The 21728-nt window shown below is 39.2% G+C and overlaps 1 protein-coding gene across 2 annotated transcripts in view; it reads right to left on the reverse strand.

Moving 5' to 3' along the window:
* cfap221 (cilia and flagella associated protein 221) overlaps window positions 1-21728 on the reverse strand; it is a 263534-nt gene that overhangs the window by 6495 nt on the left and 235311 nt on the right. For both annotated transcript variants that reach the window (XM_043693986.1, XM_043693987.1), the window contains 3 exons: window positions 19250-19345; window positions 15336-15446; window positions 3165-3221 (listed from right to left, as the gene is read on the reverse strand). In XM_043693986.1, coding sequence (XP_043549921.1) covers window positions 3165-3221; window positions 15336-15446; window positions 19250-19345 — 264 coding nt within the window. The remainder of the gene's footprint in view (window positions 1-3164; window positions 3222-15335; window positions 15447-19249; window positions 19346-21728) is intronic.

Below are 21728 nucleotides of genomic sequence, written 5' to 3' on the forward strand. Positions count from 1 at the left end.
CTCTGACCTATCACCTCCATCCCCACTCCCATTCACCTATTGTACTCTATGCTACTTTCTCCCCGCCCCCACCCCCAACCTCCTCTCATTTATCTCTCCACTCTGCAGACACCCTGCCTCTATTCTTGATGAAGGGCTTTTGCCCGAAGAATCGATTTTCCTGTTCCTCGGATGCTGCCTGACCTGCTGTGCTTTTCCAGCACCACTCTAATCTGTGAACCAATACCTGATCTGGTATAAGAGGCTGCCCTTGACTTCCTGTGCTGTGACCTGCTGAATATCAGATATGCTGAGGCCCATTATCACATTATTTGTGTTCCTCTCAGTTCAACTCATCAATTCTGACCTACTCTTAGTGCTTATTACAGAACATAGAACATTACAGCGCAGAACAGGCCCTTCAGCCCTTGATGTTGCGCCAACCTGTGAAACCAATCGAACCTATACTATTCCATTCTTGTCCATATGTCTATACAATGACCATTTAAATGGCCTTAAAGTTAGCGAGTCTACTAGTGTTGCAGGCAGAGCGTTCCATGCCCCTACTACTCTCTGAGTAAAGAAACTACCTCTGACATCTGACCTATCCTATGTCTATCACAATTATCATTTATTCAGCTTTTATTTCCAAATGGCCTGCTACCTCTAATTTCCTTGTCTACCCTCCTCTATGATCTCTCTCTTTCTCTGTGTTCCATCTCCACCTATCTGCTCACTTCTCCCATTCCCTGTTGTGACCCTCTCCACATTCCCCCCACCCTGAATTTGGCTTCAGCATGAACATCACCTTTTCCTAGCTACTAACAGTTCTGAAGAAGAGTTACCAGACTTGAAATATTAACTCTGCTTTCTTCCCACAAATGCTGCCAGACCTGCTGAGTTTCTCCGTCATTTTCTGTTTTTGTTTCAGAAGCTAAACCTGCAGGAAACAAGCTTCCCCAAAATCATTGTGTAACCATAGTAATAGTTGCATTTTGTGTCTGAGTAATTAACTTGCGTTTAGACAACACACATGAGTTAGCATTTATTTAATTGATTAAGTTTTCTGTTTCAGCAACAAGGTCTTGGATTGCTCAATTTGAAAGTTTCTTTTCATAACTGAGTTAATTATATACAGAGAAATCCTGGCTTACATTGAGCCTGAAATCGTGAGCTCAACGCCAGTGCAAAGAGATGAATGAAAATAAATTACAGGTCTAGGAAGTCTCCAATGAGAAGCTTGGTGTTCCCTTTCAACCTGTTGTAGCCTCATTGATTAGTTCAACAATGGAAGTTCAGTCCTCATATTGCAACTTGTTTCACCTGTAAAACATTGTATGTACAGCACTGTCACCCATAGCCAGGATTTTCAAACTATTAAAAGAGATCGTTAAATTGCTTTAATTGCCAATTTAAAATTGTTTCAGGGCTCTATGGCTCACAATCTTTCATTAGAAGAGAGAATATCAAAGAATAAAACGAGATTTAAAGAACACACCAATTTAGAGATTATTAATAAAAGTCATGATTTATTTAAACACATCGCTGAAACTCAAATCATCAAGCACAGAAATGAAAACATTTTGGGAAATTAACATAATTATTAAGAACCTGAATAAATTCATTTATTTTTTTAAGATGTCTTCAAAGGACAATTGTCTATCCCCAGGAGTGAATGCCAGTTGGTAGCTCAGTGGTGGCACTGGGAAAAGCAGCCACTGCTGGGACTACACCTGGAGAAAGTGTATTTTAAGGAAGCATGCAACCCTCCTAACCAGATAATTGGGATTTGGGAGCACTGGGGCCAGTCAGGTAGACCCCAACTTGGTAGGGGCAGTTTGGGTAGTTTATGAGGGAAGGGGACAATTGTCATGGGGCTGCCACTGTTGCCTGCAAGTCCCCCTCCTTGAACCAAGGAGGGCCTACCTGCCAGCAATGGGAGAAAGTGGCCCTTACTTGTTTACTTAAGTGGTTCAATTTAGCCTCAGATGGGAATGCAATCATCTCTCTAGCACTGCTGGCTAAATGGCATGGCAATGAGATGATGACAGGTCTTGTACCATATGCCTCCTCTTATAATTTTACAGAAACTTCCAAAACCCCATCTCCATCTACCATCCCTTTCCTCGTGAATGTGGTAAATCCAGCCCATTGTTTCTCCCTTAGACTATTCAAAGCAGCATCATGCTTCAGGGTTTAATGCCTGTTTTGATGAAGTGCCAATCTTTGGAATGCAGAGGTCAGCAGTTACCAAATTGGCACTTTAGGCATTCCCTGAGGAAATCAGTCATGGTGTTCATTTCTGAAGCTTAGATCCATAGCATTTCTTTCTTTCTGTCCATAAATCAGAAGGGATTGAAATCAGACTCTTTCTTACAGTTGTATTAATGGGATTGAGAAATTGTAACTGATTGTCTTATGAAAAAAATTAAGTTGAAAATGTTTATGCATCTGATTGGAATATAAAAGCATGGATTGCTGGCTTTGACTGAAATGTTTCACATCATGGTCGATGTAATATTTCAAATATTCAATAAAGGGTTATTCAGAATATGCAAATCATGTGGTATCCTAAGCTTACTCGTTGGCTTGGAAACCTCTGAGCCATTAGGCAATGAAAGGCAAGCCAGCAGTATTTTGTCATTTTTTTTGACTACTATTGACAGAGAACAAATTGGGAGAGAATGTAAATTGTTTGATTTGTGAATATGATTTTGTCTATTAGTTTAACTAAATGTTCTTTATGTAATTATTCAGGTTCTTAATAATTATGTTAATTGCCCAAAATGTTTTCATTTCTGTGTTTGATGACTTGAGTTTCAGTGATGTGTTTAAATAAATCATGAGTTTTATTATTAATCCCTAAATTTGTGTGTTCTTTGAATCTCATTTTATTCTTTGATATTCTCTCTTCTAATGATAAGATTGTGAGCCATAGAGCCCTGAAACAATTTTAAATCGGCAATTAAAACATTTTTTTTTAATAGTTTGAATATCCTGGCTATGGGTGACAGTGCTGTACATATCATGTTTTACAGGTGAAACAAGTTGCAATATGAGGACTCAACTTCCATTGTTGAACTGGTTAAAAATTTGCAGGAAAATATAAAAGCAACAGCTGTGTGCAGATCTTAGATATTTCAGACAAAGGACAATTAGTTACCAACTGTTCATGCAATATTTACCTTGTAACGATCTCATCAGTAAAAGACATTTGTGAAAGATTAGCCTTCAATGGCTCACTGAAAGAAAATAAGACAGATTTGTGATTAATATTATTTCTAAAACTTCTTAAAGAAAGTGAAATCTCAAACAACCCCAGCTTAGCTGAATCCACTCCAGTCCAGGCAACATCCTGAGGAATCTCTTCTGCACCCTCTCAGTGCAATCACATCCTTCTTACAGTGTAGTGAACAGAAATGCACACAGTACCCCAGCTGTGGCCTAACTAATGTTACATGCAGCTACATCATAACCTCTTTCCTCTTATATTCAATCTCTTGACTAATAAAGTCAAATTTCACGTATACAAAAACAGAAATTGCTGGTAAAGCTCAGCAGGTCCAGTAGCATCTGTGCAGAGAAATCAGAGTTAATGTTCCAGGTCCAGTGACTCTTCCTCAGAACTGGACAAATGTTGGATGCATTATAAGAACTCTGTCTCCTCTAACTGCTTTGTCTATCCTAGTTAATATCAGGCAGGTTGAAATCCCCTATTATTACACTATAATTTTTTAATACTTCTGAGATTTGTTACTTATGCATCTTTTTATCTCTCTATGACTATTTGGGGGTCTATATATAGTACACTCCCAGCAAAGTGACTGCTGCCTCTAAGACAAAGGAGCAGAAATTAGGCCATTCAGTCCATCGAGTTTACTCCGCCATTTACTCATGACCGATAAGCTTCTCAACTCCATTCTCCCACTTTCTCCCATAACCCTTGATCCCCTTGACAATCAAGAACCTATCCATCTCAATCTTAAATCTACTCAATGACCTGACCTCCACAACCTTCTTTGACAATGAATTCCATAGATTCACTGTACTGTGGCTGAAGAGCTTTCTCCTTATCTCTATATTAAAGGGTCTTCTTTTTATTGTAAAGTTGTGCCCTTGGATCTTAGTATCTCCTACCAATGGAAACATCTTCCCAACATCCATTCTGTACAAGCCATTCAGTATTCTGTAAATTTTGATTAGATCCCCCTTATCTTTCTAAACTCCATCGAGTATAGACCCAGAGTAAGCAAATGTTCCTCATATGTTAAGTTTTTCATTCTTGCGAACATTCTTGTGTACCTCCTCTGGACCCCCGCCAGGGCCAGTACATCCTTCCTAAGATATGGGACCTAAAATTGCTCACAATACTCTAAATGTGGTCTGACCAGAGCTTTATAAAGCCTCATGAGTACATCCCTTCTTTAATATTATAGTCCTCTTGAAATAAATGGCAACATTGTATTTGCCTTCCTAACTACTGACTCTGTCTGCAAGTTTACCTTTAAAGAATCCTGGACTAGAACTCCTAAGTCTCTTTGCACTTCAGATTTCGGAATTTTCTCCCCATTTAGAAAATAATCCATGCCTCTATTCTTCCTACCAAAATACATGACCTCACAGTTTCCCACATTGTATCCCAGCTGCTACTTCCTTGACCACTCTCCTAACCTGTAAAAATCCTTCTGCATTCTCCCCGCCTCCTTAATATTACCTATCCCTTAACCTATCTTTGTATCATCTGCAAACCTGGCTAAAATGCCCTCAGTTCCCTCATCTTCATCATTCATGTATAAAGTGAAAAGTTGTGGTCCCAACACTGACCCTTGTGGAACACCACCAGTCACCAGCTACCATTCTGACAAGGATCCTTTTATCCACATGCCCCGCTTTCAGCCAGACTGCCAATCCTTTATTTTTACTAGTACCTTGCCTCTGACATCATGGGTCTCTATCTTACTCAGCAGTCTCCTATGTGGTCCCTTGTCAAAGGCCTTCTGGAAGTCCAGTTAGATAACATCCATTGGCTCTCCTTGGTCTAACATGCTTGTTACCTCCTCAAAGCATTCTAACAGATTTGTCAGGCATGACCTCCCCTTCATGAAACCATGCTGACTTCACCCTTTTTAACATGCACTTTCAAGTATTTGGAAATCTCATCCTTCACAATGGACTCCAAAATCTTACCAACGACCAAGGTCAGGCTAATTGGCCTCTAATTTCCTGTCTTTTGCCCTACTCATGGCTCTACTCATAAGGACCCATTTGAGAAACCTTTCAAATATCAAACCTCTTTACTGCAATAATTGACTTTTTGATCAATGTAGATATCATCTCCTCTATTACAATTCCCACCTCACCTAAAGATTCAATTCCCTGCAGTATTGAGCTGCCAGTACTGTCCATTCCTTAACTATGTCTCCATGCTAGCAATAATACTTTATCTCTACCCATTGATCAACACTCACAACTCATCAGCCTCCTTGAAAGACTCTTTGCATTAAAATTAAATGCCATCCAGCCTTGTGATGCTACCTTTTGCTTTAGCTTGACTATATTTGCACTGCTTTCTTGATTAACTTGGTTCTTCTTCTTTACTTGTTTGTGCATTACCAGCTAATGTACCTCCACTTCTCATCCCATCTCATCCCCTTGCCAAATGAGTTTAAGTCTGACCAACCACAATAGCAAGCCAATGCAGATACAATACGTTGGACTTATATGGATCCTAACTTCTCCAAAAATGATATTAGTGGTCTGGGAATCTAAAACCCTCCCTTCTACTCCAACTCTTCATCCACCAGTAATCTTTGCTACTGGTTGCAATTCAAATAATGAGGTTCTATATTCACTAGTAAAATTCTCTAATGTCACTGGCACATAGAAGCTTTCTCATACTGATGGGTAATACCACACAAGTGCCAGGCATAATAATGACTATCTTAAATAAGACAGAATTTAATGTACTTCCCATGACATTTGATGGCATCACCATCACTGATTTCCTCTCTATCAATAAATCTGGGAGTTTCATCGACCAGAAACCAAACTGAACCAGCTATATAAATGCTGTAGCTGAAAGATCAGGTTAGAGGCTGAGAATTCTGCAGCAAATAACACCTCCAAGTCCTCGCCACCATATTCAAACCTTGAGTCAGGAGTGTGGCGAAATACTCTCCATTTGCCTGAATTGGAAAAAACTTGAACAGCATTCAAGAAGCTCAACACAATCCAAAAAAAAAGACAGCATGCATTTTTGGCATCCATCCCCTTTCATACTCACTCCTTTTTCTACTGACACATAGTACTGAGTGCTTACTCCTAAATGCACTGAGTGACTCTCCAAGGATCTTCCATCAGTCCCTTTCAAATCTATGATCTCTAATGACTACTAGGTCAAGGGCAGTAGACTATGGGAAGCAATTTCCTATTTAAGCCTTACATCATCCTGACTTGAACTACATCATTGTTTCTTCATTGCTGCTGGGTTAAAGTCTTGGAACTACCATCCTCATGGCACTGTGGGTGTACTGGGGACTCAGCAGTTAAATAAGATGTCTCATCACTAACTTCCCAATTAGAGATGGGCAACAAATGCTGTCTTGTCAACAGCTACATCTCCGGAATGACTTAGAAATATAACTGAGCCAATTTCAAAAAAGTGCATTATAAGGAAATCTTCCTTCAATATATGTTGGCTTAAAACTTAGTGAGAATATTGCCTACTTTACAATAACTTCAAGGAAAATAAATTACTTTGTTCTGTTTTATTTTGAAACCTAAAATCCTTTAAGATAATGGAGCAAACAACCCAAACTAATTATATATCAGAGACTTTGGACAGAATCTTCTGCTGTTGCTAGTGATGTGCATGGAGGCTGATAGGGCATTAACTTAGGCAGGCAGGGGTGTACCTAAACCCTACTGCCTTTTTGCCTTTGCTGGAATTGCTGGAATTGTCCTGCGAGAATACCCATGGTTGACCATGGGACTGACCTTTGACCTTTAGGGAGTGAGATGGGAATGGGGTGTATTGTTCACCTTATTAAAGGCAGTCAGTGTTTGATTGAAACACTAGACGTGGTGAATGGTAAGCCTGCTGACAGCCACCTTTATATGCTTTTTATTCTGTTCAAGTCCCTGTCCTACACTCCTCATAATACCTACACTGAGCACCCAGCCCTAAAACTCCAATATCATTTACCTGTGGCCTAGCTTACTCTGTAATACAGAAACTCTGGCCTCCTCTGCAGCATTGCTGTGTGCAAGTCTTAATTCCAGGGAATGTTTCATCTCTGGCCTTGGCACTGCTTCACTGGTTTGTGGCTCAGTGGGCCTCTGTGAAAAGAGACAGCAATGGTCTCTCACTTTTCTCTGGCTGCCAGATGAGACTAATGACATGCCAACAAGATTCCACCATAGACAGTGTAAAAATGGGCTAGGAACTGTCAGACAGCAGCTTGGGTCGTACTCCATTTGGATCATGTGTGGACATATGTGGAAACCACTTCATGGTTGAATGCTTGACTAGTTGCAAGACAATGAAGGGTGTCAAACACTTACTGGAGAGGGATCAGGCGCTGAGTTGGCACGCTTACTCATAAAGTACTCATGCACTCATTGGGATGACAATTCTATCTGACTGTAGGAGAAAACTGATCATAATAGGTTAGAGCTTTCCAAGACACCATGAGGAGGAGTCTTGAATATTGGAATATACATTAGCTGATGAGAAGGCATCAGGACTTGTTGATGAAGACAGAGATAGAACTATATTGATGGAGAGAGCAGAATGTCACAGCCATCTAGTGGAGATGTCTCCAGTCTGGTGTGTGGATATACAGTGAAACACTGTTGAGAAAAGGGTTTGTGCATAACTATTTCGTCCTTCACTGCAGGATATTGCAGCAATTAAAACATTAAAAAGCCTGACTTTGCTTGGCGCTATCACAAACCAGCTCTAGGGAGATGACTTAGAACCCTAATAGGAAGCACTGCCATGCTACTAGCCTGTATCCTAAACCAAGGCAGAGGCTTGGGTCAGCGACACACTCTGGGGAGCATATTACAGAGTTGTGTCCATAGTTAACAGAGGATGTGACATCTGAGGTCTCTGACGTTCAGGGGACTGCTGGAGACGAAGCTGAATCTATGCGTGGGTTCAGCCATAACAGATCTGTTGAAATGATAAGCAAAGGAACATTTGCCACAGACTAAAGACAAAACACTGTGGATTTCTGAAGAAGTCAGACTGGACAATGTTAATTATGTTTCTCTCTCCACACATGCTACCAGACCTGCTGAGTTTCTCCAGCATTCTCTATCTGGCAGAGACTTTTAGAGTACATTTTCAGCCTATGACAAAAGGTAGAGGAGTAGTGCCAAAGTTCTGACTGCTGTCAAGGCTCTGGCATGCAAAGACTTGGCTGCCTCCATTGATAACCTTGGAGAGCAAGGACCAAATGAATGCACAGTGTTACTGTACATGTGCTTGGACCTGTACTCCCTTGAAATTCTTCTCCACTTAGCACAAAGTTGTGCAGGGTGCAGCAGACTACAATAATTCTGGACACTATTTATGGAAAGTACTGCAACATTGCGGTGGCACGTTGGCTTAGTGGTTAGCACTATTGCCTCACAGCACCAGGGACCTGGGTTTGATTCCAGCCTCAGGCTACTGTCTGTGTGGAGTTTGTACATTCTCCTTGTGCCTGCGTGTGTTTCCTCTGGTACTCAAGTTTCCTCCCAAATTCCAAAGATGTGCAGGTCAGGTGAATTGGCCATGCTAAATTGCCTATAGTGTTAGGTCCATTAGTCAAAGGGAAGTGGGTCTGGGTGGGTTATTCTTCCAAGGGTCGGTGTGGGCTTGTTGGGTCGAAGGACCTGTTACCACACTGTAGGGAATCTAATCTAATCATTCCACCCAAGTAGTCTAACCAGTAGAAACTCATCTTTAGCAATCCAATAGTCTGCTCCATTATTGCCCTTATTAAGGTAAGAACACCACTGTTCCTCTCCACTGCTGCATTTTAAGGATCTTGTACTGATGTTACTAACCAGATCTTCTGTGGATATTCCTTGTCACTAAGAAGCAAATCCCCATTACTGCAGCAGTGGTTAAGTGAGAGAGAACGGTGAAGCCTCCTTCTGGAAGGAGGTAGGCCTTCTCAAGGACTCGGGGTGTGTTATCAGGCACAAATTGGGCTGTTTCCTCCTATGGCCTCCAAGGGTGCTTGACCCCTCTGCCAATGACCTCATTTCCACAAGCACTTGTGCAGAAAATCCTCAGCAGCCAGAGCCCTTGGGCCAGGGACATCTCCCACAGCAGTGTTCACAGTCTGCCTGCAACTCAACTCTGCAACCTCAACAGGGTTGCAAAGATTAAGAAGCTTTAAGGGCACAAAGTCAGTATGTGAGTGAATAAATAACAATGAATTTCTGGTGTCTGCATGACAGAGGTCTTTGAAAAACAAAGTTCCCATTTGGGGAATGTCTCAGAGACATAAGTAACTCCTTTTTAAAATGATGTGTGCATGCAGATTCTAATCTATGACACAAATATGTCTGCAGCAGTTTTCCTTCCAAGTGCCAGATGCCACTGAGATGAACAGGGTCATTGTGCAAGATAGTTTACAATATGGGGTGTGAGCAATGTAAGGTTCAAGCATACTCAAACAATTGGTTGGCTAGCAGAAAAAAGGCAGTGGCATAAATGGGTCTTTTTCAAATTGGCAGGATGCAACAAGTGAGGGTCCTCAATGTTTTCAATTTATATCAATGGCATAGGGGTGGCGAATGAAGGCATGGGGACCAAATTTTCGGATGTTGCAAAGATAAGCAGGAAAATATTATGAGCCAGGCCTTTTGTTGGTAATTGCTGTCAACCAAGAACCACCATTGACATTGATGAGATGAAGAAAACACTTTTGGCATTGAAGCATTAGTGAAGATGTACAAATTGTGACAGTTGATTGGGTAGTGCACATACATGTGAACGATTTGTTTCCAGCGCTCACAAACCAGTTGTACGCTCAGCAAGTAAAGGCCCTTTAGGTTTATGAATGCTGCTGGCTGTTCATAGGAAGCTCTCAGCACCACTGTTCACAGTCTGCCTGCAACTCAACTCTGCAACCTCAACAGGTTGCAAAGATTAAGAAGCTTTAAGGGCACAAAGCTCACAAACCAGTTGTACGCTCAGCAAGTAAAGGCCCTTTAGGTTTATGAATGCTGCTGGCTGTTCATAGGAAGCTCTCAGCACCACTTGTCTGCAATCAATTGCCCATTCACCTGTAGAAATCTTCCAATGGTAACAAATCGCACAGCACTGGCTGTTTGGCTATCAGTCTGTTATGAATTGAACAATTTCTTTCACTTGTGCAGGACATTAGCCACCACCCTGATGCATTTGCAAGTGGCAGACTGCAATATTCCACACATTTCCACGAAAGAATCGCTGGCGCAAAAGTTCAGTGCCGAAGTGCCTTCCTGTGCCAGTCAGCTTTGGATTGCCTCCCAATCGACACTGACATAGGTCTTCTTGGAAGAGCCAGCATACGTGAGTGATACCTGCCCATGATATCCTCAGTCACCTCCAAAATTGTTTCTCCGATATTTATAGTTAGCTGCAGTGCCAGTGGTATTTTTGATTGTTCGCCAATGCTTTACATCATACTTTGGTTGGCAGAATCTTGCTGATGGGAAGTTCAACTTTTCTTCAAACCCATGAGGACTGAATGCTTTAGTTTGATCGTTTCCCCAGCCTATAATGCTTCCTGGTTCCATGAGAAGAAGAAGATTTCATCCTTTGTTTGCGAAAATAGTAATCTTTTCAAGACAATGAGAGTAAACTACAAGCTATTGGCCAGTTAGCCTAACCTCAGTGAAGAAAATAAACCAAAATGAGTTAGGAACAGTGTGGTACAGAGCACTCAGGAAAATTTAACATGATTAGACAGTCAACAATGTTTTATAAAAGGAAAATCATATTTGACTAATTTGTGTATTTTGAGGTTGTAGCTAGCAGGGTACATGAGAAGAAAGCAGTGTGTGGACTATATTTAGGTTTTCAGAAGTTTTTTAATGAGGTGACAAACAAGAGTAATCCCTTGTGACTCCACACTGAATTACGTGCATTGGAATGAAATATCCGTAGTCACAATTAATTTGTTGATGTCTAATTAAATACAAAAATACAATGCATAATTGGAACCTTCATGTTAACCCCAGCACATTAAGGGCCCTCTTGTGACACAGGTGTAATGTCCCTACCCTTGGACTGAGAGACTTGGGTTCAAGTCCCACCTTCTCTGGAAGTGTGTAATCACATCTCTGAACAAGTTGATTTGGCTAAGTAACAATTTTTAAAAACCCACCACATTGGTTATTGTACTCAATCCATTCACAGCAATGTTGTAATCTGATAGCAAGTCCAGAAAATTGATACCTTCTCATTCAATAATACCTCAACAATGGCCATAAATGCTTCCTGAAATCATGGATATCCCTTTCTGATCAAGTCTATTATACAGCCATAAGACTAAAAGACACAGGAGCAGAATTAGGTCATTGACTCTGCTCTGCCAGTCAATCATGTTTCTCAACCCAGTTCTCATGCCTTCTATCAGTAACTGTTGATCTTGTTATCAATTAAGAACCTATCTATCTCTGTCTTACATATATTCAATGACTTGGCCTCCCAGCCTTCTGTGGCAATGAGTTCCAAAATTTAACCACCCTCTGGCTGAAGAAATTCCACCTCATTTCAATTTTACAGTCTGTTCCTTCACCATGAGGCCATGCCATTAGGTTCTCTCCTTCTAGTGCAAACAACTTCTCCACATTCACTCGATCCAGGCATCTCAGTAATCTGTAAGTTTCAATCAGATCCACCTGTATCCTTCTAAACTGCATCAAGTACAGATTCATAGTCCTCAACTGCCCCTTCTACGACAAACTGTACATCTCTGGGATCATTTTTGTAAACCTCCTCTGGATCCCCTACAATGCCAGCTAAACCTTTCTTAGATGTAGGGTCCCAAAACTACTCACAATATTCCATATGCAATTTGACCAGAGCCTCATACAGCCTCAGTAGTACATTTCTGCACTTATGTACTTGCTCTCTTGAAATGAATGCTAACATTGCACTTGTCTTCCTAACTGCCAACTGAACATGCATGTTAACCTTAAGGGAATCCAAATCTAGGACTTCCAAGTCCCTTTCTGCATCAAATTTCCAGAGCTGTTCTCCACTTAGAAAATAGACAATATCTTTATTCTTCCTTCCCAAGTGCATTACCTCATACTGTATTCCAACTGCCATTCTCCTAGCCTGTCCAGTCCTTCTGTAGCATCCCTGCTGCCTCAATACTAACTGTCCCTTTACCTATCTTTGTGTCATCTGCAAAAATGCTCAGTTCCTTCATCCACATCGCTAATGTATAACATGAATATTTGTGGTCTCAAATGGACCCCTAAGAACTCAACTAGTCACCTGTTGCCATCCTTAGAAATTTCCCTTAATCGCTCCTCTCTGTTTTCTGCCAGTCAACCAATGCTGTATACATACAGAATCTTGCCCTTAACCCACGGGTTCTTCTCTTATTCAGCAGTCTCCTTTGTAGCATCTTATCAAAGGCCTTCTGGAAAACTAAATAGATCATGTCTATTGGCTCTTCTTTGTCTAACCTGCCCATTACCTCCTCAATGAAATCAAACAACTTTGTCAGCCATGACCTCTCCTTGACTAAGCCATGTTGACTCAACCCTATTTAACCATGTACTTCCAAGTACTCTGCAATCTCATCCTTAATAATGGACTCTAAAATCTTACTAATGACCAAGGTCAGGCTAACCAGTCTATAATTTCCTATCTTCTTTCTCTCCCTCCCTTCTGAAACAGGGTGCTACATTAGCCATTTTCCAGCCCTTTGGGTCCCTTCCTGACTCAGAAATTCTTGAAAGATCACAATCAACACCTCTAAAATTTCCTTAGCTTTCTCATCCAGAACTCTGGGGGTGTAGTCCATTCAGTCTCTTTGATGTATCCACCTTCAGACCAGTCCACCTGTATATTGAAGTCTCCTATGATTATTGTACTAGTGCCTTCCTTATGTGCCTTATCTATTTTCTATTTATTTTCTTCCCTAATGTCCTACTACTGCTAGGTGGCCTGTACACAACTCCATCAGGGTCTTATTTCCTTTTCAATCCCTCAGCTCTATCCACACATGTTCTGGCTACACCTTCCCACTCTAAATTACTTCTTGCTATTGATTTCATTTCATTTGTTACTAATTAGACAATCCTGTCTCATCTGCTTGTCCTTTCATTAGGTTATGTATCTCTGAGCATTTAGTTCCCAGCCCTGATCTGCTTGCAGCCATGTCTCTGTGATCTGTCAACGCAACTTCAACCCTAATGATTCTTGGAAAGCCAAATGCTGCTCACAGTAAGTGAAATAAACACATTGTGAAGGAATGGAGGAAGACTTTGATATTCCACAATGCTTATGGACATTTACACAAGATATGGTACAAGCTGACATCTGATACACAATAAAAAATGAAAACCTTACACAACAATCAATTCACAAAAGAGACATCATATTGATACACACTGCTACTCCTGACAAAATTGTATGATTTACTCATCTGAGTAAAAGAATAGATATTACTCTAAATCTGTATCAGCCATAATGAGAAAGAGGGCTGGAAGGATCAGAAGTAACATGTTAACATGGATTGGATATTGAGTAACAAACTGAAAATAGAAATTAGGAATAAATATTCATAATTGGAATGTCTAGATGTAACTAGTGAAGTGTTACAAGGATCAATAAAGAAGGCTGCAAAGAGATATAGTCTTGTTAAGAACCTGTGAAAGACAATGGAATATAACGCAGCAAACTGGGAAATCATCCACTTTCAATGGAACATTTTTACAAGTTGAGAGACTGTTAAATGTTGATATCTAGAGAGTTTTAGTGTCCTTATAAATGAAACATAAAAAGTTACCAGGAAATGCAATAAATTAGGAAAGTAAATTGTCTGATAGTTAGCATTTAATGCAAAGGGACTGTAATATGAGACAGGAAATGAAAAAAATCATATTGTTATTTGGGCATGTGAATAACGATTTACAAACTGCCCACACCCACTGAAGTGGAAGTAGACAAAACATGAATTTTGCGCTGTATGTTTATTGGGCTGGATGTAGTGCAGGGCTGAGTTATTGGCTACATCAACCAGACTTCTGTTCATAAAGGCGGACATTATCACTTATGGGAGACATTTTAGTAAGGACTCTCTAAAGCTTACTTGGTTTAGTCCCATAGGTGATTGAGGGCCCTATTAATATCATGTCACAGGATCCTGATTTCTATTTCAAGAAAGAATCTATCACTGAGACCAGTACCGCCCTGGTAATTCTAGGCAAGAATTGATGCCAGTTTAAAAGAACTTTGAGCAATTAGCTAACTAGACAGTTCACCATATATATTTGACATTTGACAACTTATGGTGGTAAAAATTTTAAATCCTCCTCTGATCAGAACAGAGTGGTTGATGCTGCATGTGCTCATGAAAGGTAATTGACCAGAAGCACTGGCCCTGTTTTTCTCCCCCCAAAATGCTGCCAACCAGCCAAGTACTTCCAGTAGTTTCAGATTACATGAAATTGAGATCCTTAACGTAATTAGAGCTTGTAGTACATCAGTCTATGAATTCAGGGTCACACGGAAGCTGCTGGGTCACTTATTTGCCATTATTAGGCCCATGCCTGAAAAACGGATGCAATGATGTCCATTTTTATTGTCACACATTCTATCAACTCTGTCTTGACCTTTGCTATAATGAAGAATCCCATTTTCTCTAATATCTCTCTCATTGAAGCATCCTCCCTTGCATCACATCATTTCAATAAATGTCTTTTCTCATCACTCTCTCTGGATTATTTACACTCAGTTCAAGCTATCATAGAGGAAGAATAAGTCTCATTTTAAAGGTGATATTATGAGCAATTTTGAAAATTATTGCACACAATGACAGTAGCAATTATTTCTTGCGAAATAGTTTATTGCTAGCCTGCTTGAAGTCTCAGCATAAAGTTTCCAGAAGATATGGAGGGTAACTCCACAAAACCAGTATACTGACAATATCGGAACAGCTGTTCACTAGACATAATGCCTGGTTTTCATTTCCATTAATATGCATGAAAGTAGGAGGTCCATCCAATTCACCTACTTGTCTTTCCCTGCCTAAATCAAGTGATACCTTGAACATTTCTTCCAAAGTTAAAGATGTGAACATTTCAATGTGTGAACAGTTGTCAGATAACATGTAGCATAAAGTACCTACCCATCGTCTTTTAATGTTTCATCCTTTGGACTCTCTGGTAATTGTAATGGACTTTTAATCATTGTGAATTCAGCTTCCAACATTTCTGGTGTTAGGCCAACTTCTTCAGAACTATGAAGCAAGCCACAACATTATCACAAATACCATATATTTTAACACAGCAAAAATCTAATTTTATTTGGTTTCTATTTTTATTTCTATACTTTGTAATTCAGGTGTGCTATTAATAGCAGGCCACAGGTTAGGAATTTTTTATGAAAGTCATTTAACCAATTCCGTGATATTCTAAGAGTTTAACTGCTTCTGATATCCTGCTTTTCAATACTATGCAGATATTTTTCAATGCAAATATAAATTAGAATTAAAACCTTCTGTTTCTGGGAGATAAAAGAATCAATATTTTAAAAATGAAATGTATCCTTATTTGAGTGAAGTATTTAATTTAAATTACTTGAGGCACACTTTCAAAGCTCAATTAAATGTATATGGAACAATATTTTGAGCACAGAACAAACTACAGCATTCATAGCATTAGTCAGCATCTGAACACTTAATAGGTATTTTGATTTAATTCATTTATGCTGATATTTAGCCCTTAAATGACAAATTGAATTTTGATTTGGGTGACCAGACTTCCAGTTTTTCCAGATTATCACAGATTTTCATTACGTTTCCTGATTTTCAGATGCCCAGATGTTCTTTACCCAAATTGTTTTGATGTCCTCATTTTGCTTCTTCAAATTCTCCCCCTGAGGTCCCAACCCTTTGCCCCACATTTTGTCTTCCTTTTACTTTTGGCAACACCCCACTCAAACTCAAAAACCTCATCCAAAAATACTGCACTATCACCTGAGAATTGGAATGCCTTCTTATTAGCATCTGGAGCTGGATGAAAATAGTTTCTGGTTGTTTACCTAAGACCTGACTGGTCTTAGAAAAGACAGAAAGATTAAAGCACGGGATATGAGGTAATATTCTAGCATGGACTAATGATTGGCTAATAGACAGAAAAGTGAGAACATGAATAAGTGGGCCATCCTTGTGTTGGCAGGCTGTATCTATCACAAAGGTCAATACTTAGGAACCAACTGTTCGCAAATATATATCAATGATTTGGAAACTGGGACCAAATGTAGTATTTTCAAATTTATAGATGGTACAAATGGGAATATGTGCTGTGAGGAAGATATAAAGCAGCTTCAGAAGGATTTGGATAAGCTTAGCAAATGGCAAGAACATAGTAGATAGAATATGATGTGGAAAAATGTGAGATCAACCACTTTGGAACAGATGTACAGTATATTTCGTAAAAAAACTAAGGTGAGAAAATGTATATGTACAAAGGGACCAAGGTTTCCTTGTTGATAAGTCATTGATTGCTAAAATGCAGGTATAGCAAGCTATTAGGAAGGACAATGGAGCATTAGTCTTTATTTCAAAAGGATTTCAGTACAGGAGTAGTGAAGTCTTGCTCGAACCGTAAGAGCTTGGTTAGACTGCACTTACAGCACAATGTGTAGTTTTAGTCTCGTTATGTCAGAAAACATATAATTGCCATAGATGGAGTGCAACAGAGCTTCACTAGACTTGTTCCTGGGATGGCTGGTCTGTTCTATGAAGAGAAATTGGCCAAACTGGACCTGTACTCCCTAGAGCTTTGAAGAATGAGAGTTGATCTCATTGAAATCTACAAAATACTTATAGGGACTAACAGGTTAGATCATTGCACCTATTCTCAGGTACTCAGGGAACCTCTGATATTCTCTACTGCAGAAGGCTTAGTCTTTTGAGTATGTTTAAGATAGAGATTCTTGACTTTCTAATTACCAGTGGCATACAGGTTTATGGAGATGAGGTAAGCAAGAAACATTGAAGTGTTCAGTCAGCCTTGGTTGTACTAAATGGTCAGGCAGGGTTGATGAGCTGAATAGCCTACGCCTATGACAGAATGACTAAGAGGAACTCTACAGATGTGTGGTGTGAAGCTATGCTTGCACATGGCTCTAGGTGAGCTCTATCTTCTAACCTTCAGTGTATGTTTGGAGCTAAGAGCCTGAGAAATAATGATGCCGTTTACTTTGTGCTGATTTGTACATAGCTGGTAGTCAGGCTGCAGAATTGTGTTTACTGGGAAGAGGAAATAGTAAGTGGCAAGTAATTCTCAGTACAAACCAGTCCTTTGGAATGTAAGGAATCAATTTCACTGGAGAGCGGAAAGGAATCAGTGTCTGGATGACAACAGAAGATTGATAGAAATGTCTGTCAACTGCAAGCTGCATGGCACCCATTGATACACCATCAATCATCATTGAAGATGGTGAGATGTGGCACTTTGAAAAATTGTCTATTTTCCTGTGTGTATATCTGGGTATGAACAAGATCTCCCACACTTGAGGTTCATTTGCAATTTTAAAATCCACTTTTTTGGCTGAAACCATCCATTGGTAGAACCAGTGTACAAATGGAAATAAATAAGGTTTTTAATGGAGATTGGTCTTACCATTATACAATGAGCAGTAAAGTTATAACGGAAAAGTGGAATCTGCGATCTTGTGACATATGAAGTGTTAGTTTGTTTTTTATTTCAGAAAATGGAGATGAAATATCATTGAAACAAAATGCTGTGGTTCATAACAGCTTTTTCAATTAATGAGAGTTGCCAACTCTGGCTGGACATATTCTAAGATATATCATCATGCAACCATTTACATCCACCTGCTCTTCCCCCATGTTCCTGCCTTCAGTTGCCCAATATATCCACCACCTCCTGAGGCAATGAGTTCCAAGCTTACCCAACCCTCTGAGAGAAAAATGTTCCCCTTATCTCTGCTCTAAAAGGACAACCTCTAATTTCAAAAGTGTGCTTTATAGTTCTGGACTGACCTACAAGAGAAGATGCTTTCCATGTTCACCTCATAAAGATTATTTAAGATCTCGTACACTTCAAACAAATGACTCCTCACTCTTCTAAGTTTCAATGAAAACAATCCATATGTTGACTTCCTACAGTCTACTATTTTATTAATAAAATTTGAAAGACTAATAGTTGAAAGATATCTCTGCCAGTTTATTCCATTTTAATTGTTTGAAATTCTAACCCATTTCCTTCATAATACAGTAATCTATTTTTCTTCTGCCAAAAAACACAACTCAGAAGCTATTTACTCGTCATCACAATATTAATCAAGGCTGTTAACAATTACATCTAGTCTATCTAAAACTGCATGTTCAAGCATGTCTAAACTTTGTGCCAGCTAACTTAATTGGTCTAGATTTTAACCTAGTTTTTAATACAGTACCTCTGTGAGATACTGCTGAAGTGGGATTGTACTGAGCATTAGGGAATGGAGAATGGGATTTATGGGCTTACACTGACACTTGTTTCAATGCTATCCTAGAAGGACTGACTTTAAGTAAGGTTTATCTTTCACGAACAAGGCTTGAGAATCCACACTTTTCCCATGAACCAGTGCTGCAAGGAGCTTGAAAGAAGACAGCTCATGGTTTATATTCAAAGAAATAGTAATATTTATGATACTCTTGTAACCCACTCATGCACTATAAGTTAGTATTGCATTTAGATTTGGCATTCTTGCATTTTGTCCTGATGAACGAAAGATAAAATGTTTTGACAATATGTCTCTTTTCTTAGCAATACTCAGGTTCTGTAATAGCAAACAATTATGCCATGCTAATTATTACAATAACTAAATATAAAATTTTCTCATGCTCCTCTTGACATATACACAGGTTTTTGTTCACCCAGAGCCTACTAGCAATTTTTCATGGCAAATAATGTCATGGTCTCTTCAGTAATCATTCAAAAGCGCATCTCCAGCTGATTTGATTAGCTGCATGTGAATTACCTTGTGTAGATGAAAAGCTGCTGACTAAGTAATGCAATAGTAAGATACCTTTCCATGGCTATGTTTTCTCTGTCCTCATCTGGCAGCCTATCCAATTGTGTCGGAGCATTAACAGGAAGCATATCAGATGGGAATACATCAAACCTAGACAAAGAGAAATGATTGGCAAACATAAATGCTAAATGTGACCAATACATAATTTGTCCAATTAATTTCTAAAACAGTATTAGCTTTGTCCCAGAAGCAATACTGAATATTAATATCTCAGTTTGGTGCTACAATTCATTTCTACCTCTCTGACATGTGCTAGAAGATAAATATTTTCTAAACATTTAGTGAGAGGTTTAATTCAGTTAACTACACTCCATAAATTACACACCATTGATTACCAGCTCCCAATATTTATACCACAACTCACACTCATATAACCCTTCATGGAATATATCCATCACCTCTTAACAGAACCTCTTACCTGAAATTGTAAAGTCAGAGACTTGGGGGTAGATGACATATTGACGTATATAATTCCATATACAAGTGAATAATATTAATAATTAGAGAAAATGTTCGAGTGAGATGTTGTACTTGAGTCTGAAAGTGTTAATACTAAGGAATGCCCTTAGCACCATGATAAATTCATATAGATATTTGGGTGGAAAAGCTTAGGATCACAACTGAAAGAGACTTAACTGTGGGTCCTCTTCATAGTCTCTGCAGCAATGTCTATCATAAAAATGCAACTTGTAATGATTTGATAACGTAACTATATCTTGTTAACTAAAACAAACGCTTCTTGTTAGATTAACAAATGGTTTTCCTCTGCCATGCAATGCTAAACAAACCTTTTAGCTTGCTATACTTAAAGCGGAAGGTGGCAGCAAACTGCATCATGAGCAGCAGCTTATACAACCAACTGAGCTGGCGCATCCACACAACAAACGAATTGTTCTAACCTTGTCCAGCTCAGGTTAAGAGCTCAGTGCAGAATGGAGAGATGGATTTCTTGTTCAAATTATAATGTAGAATGTGTTAGAAATCTAAAATTATTTCTGAAAATACTAATAATGAGAGTCATGCTTATAAGTAATTTCCAGGTACGTCTGATTGTAACTTCTGAAAACCTCACTATATGGAGTTGATAAATGGCAGAAACAATATTATATTCATTGTTAGGACATTTGCAATTTTTAAAACTTCAATGCCAGACAAATTTAAGACAAAAGAAAGATAAGGAGCTTTAACTTGGGAATAGTACGCCTTTTCAAATGACTTCATGTTCCATGTACATAAATTCTTTATTATAAATCATTGACATGCATGGTCTAGAACAACGAGTGAACAATGAGTAAACACTGCTTCAAACCATCTGAAAGTAGAGTGCATCCTGGTATGTTTAATCTAAAATGACTAGTTTGCAAATAATTTCACTGCAATATATTGAGACAAACAAAAAACTAAAAGTAATGCAAAATAAATATTCCTGTATTTGTTTACAAAGCTGTTCAACACTGGATTGAACTCTCAATTTGAACATCATGGAGTTACGTTTTTTTTAAAAGATTTGAATTCCAAAGCAGGGCAACTTTAAGTAACATTTAATAAAATTGATATAAAACCTTGAACTCCGAAGGAAGGAACGTTTAGACATTTTATTATTTTTCATGTTTTACAATCCATTCTAAAGTACACCATTCTATATTACTTAAAGAGATATAAAGTGAATGCAGGTTTTAACTCCTTACTTGTATGGTAAAGATATTTTGCATTTGAATGTTGATATTGATAGAAAAAATAATCCATGTTTACGTAGTTACAGGTTGGATGCCCAAAATTTGGCATTCAAGTAACCAAGATTGAGCCAGATGTCTGAGTTTCCTGGAACTTGAACAATTAAGTCAGGGAGACTATACTTAGTAAACTTCAAGAAGTAAGAAAATGTTATGTATATAACAAAAGCAAGAACAATGCATGAGCCATGGGTGGTTAGAAGGATAAATCACAACAGCCATAATCTTACTGAGTGGCACAGTTCATATGAAGGGATGAGTAGCATACTCTTGTTCCTTGTTCACATGTTTGTAAGGTCTGAACTGTGTCAGGCAGTTTAGGACTGGCTGGGTTGGTTGGGGTCAGGATTGTTCATAGAATTCCTACAGTATGGAAACAGACCCTTTAGCCCAACAAGTCCACACTGGCTCTCCAAACAGTAACCCACCCAGACTCATTCCCCTACCTTATTACTCTACATTTACCCCTGACTGATGCACCTAACCTACACATCCCTGAATACCATGGACAATTTAGCATGAGCTGAAAATGTGTTGCTGGAAAAGTGCAGCAGGTCAGGCAGCATCCAAAGAGCAGGAGAATCGACGTTTCGGGCATGAGCCCTTCTTCAGGAATGAGGAAAGTGTGTCCAGCAGGTTAAGATAAAAGGTAGGGAGGAGGGACTTGGGGGAGGGGCGTTGGAAATGCGATAGCTGGAAGGAGGTCAAGGTGAGGGTGATAGGCTGGAGTGGGGTTGGGG

This window comes from Chiloscyllium plagiosum, chromosome 7, assembly GCF_004010195.1.
Source record: "Chiloscyllium plagiosum isolate BGI_BamShark_2017 chromosome 7, ASM401019v2, whole genome shotgun sequence".
Classification (NCBI taxonomy): Eukaryota; Metazoa; Chordata; class Chondrichthyes; order Orectolobiformes; family Hemiscylliidae; genus Chiloscyllium; species Chiloscyllium plagiosum.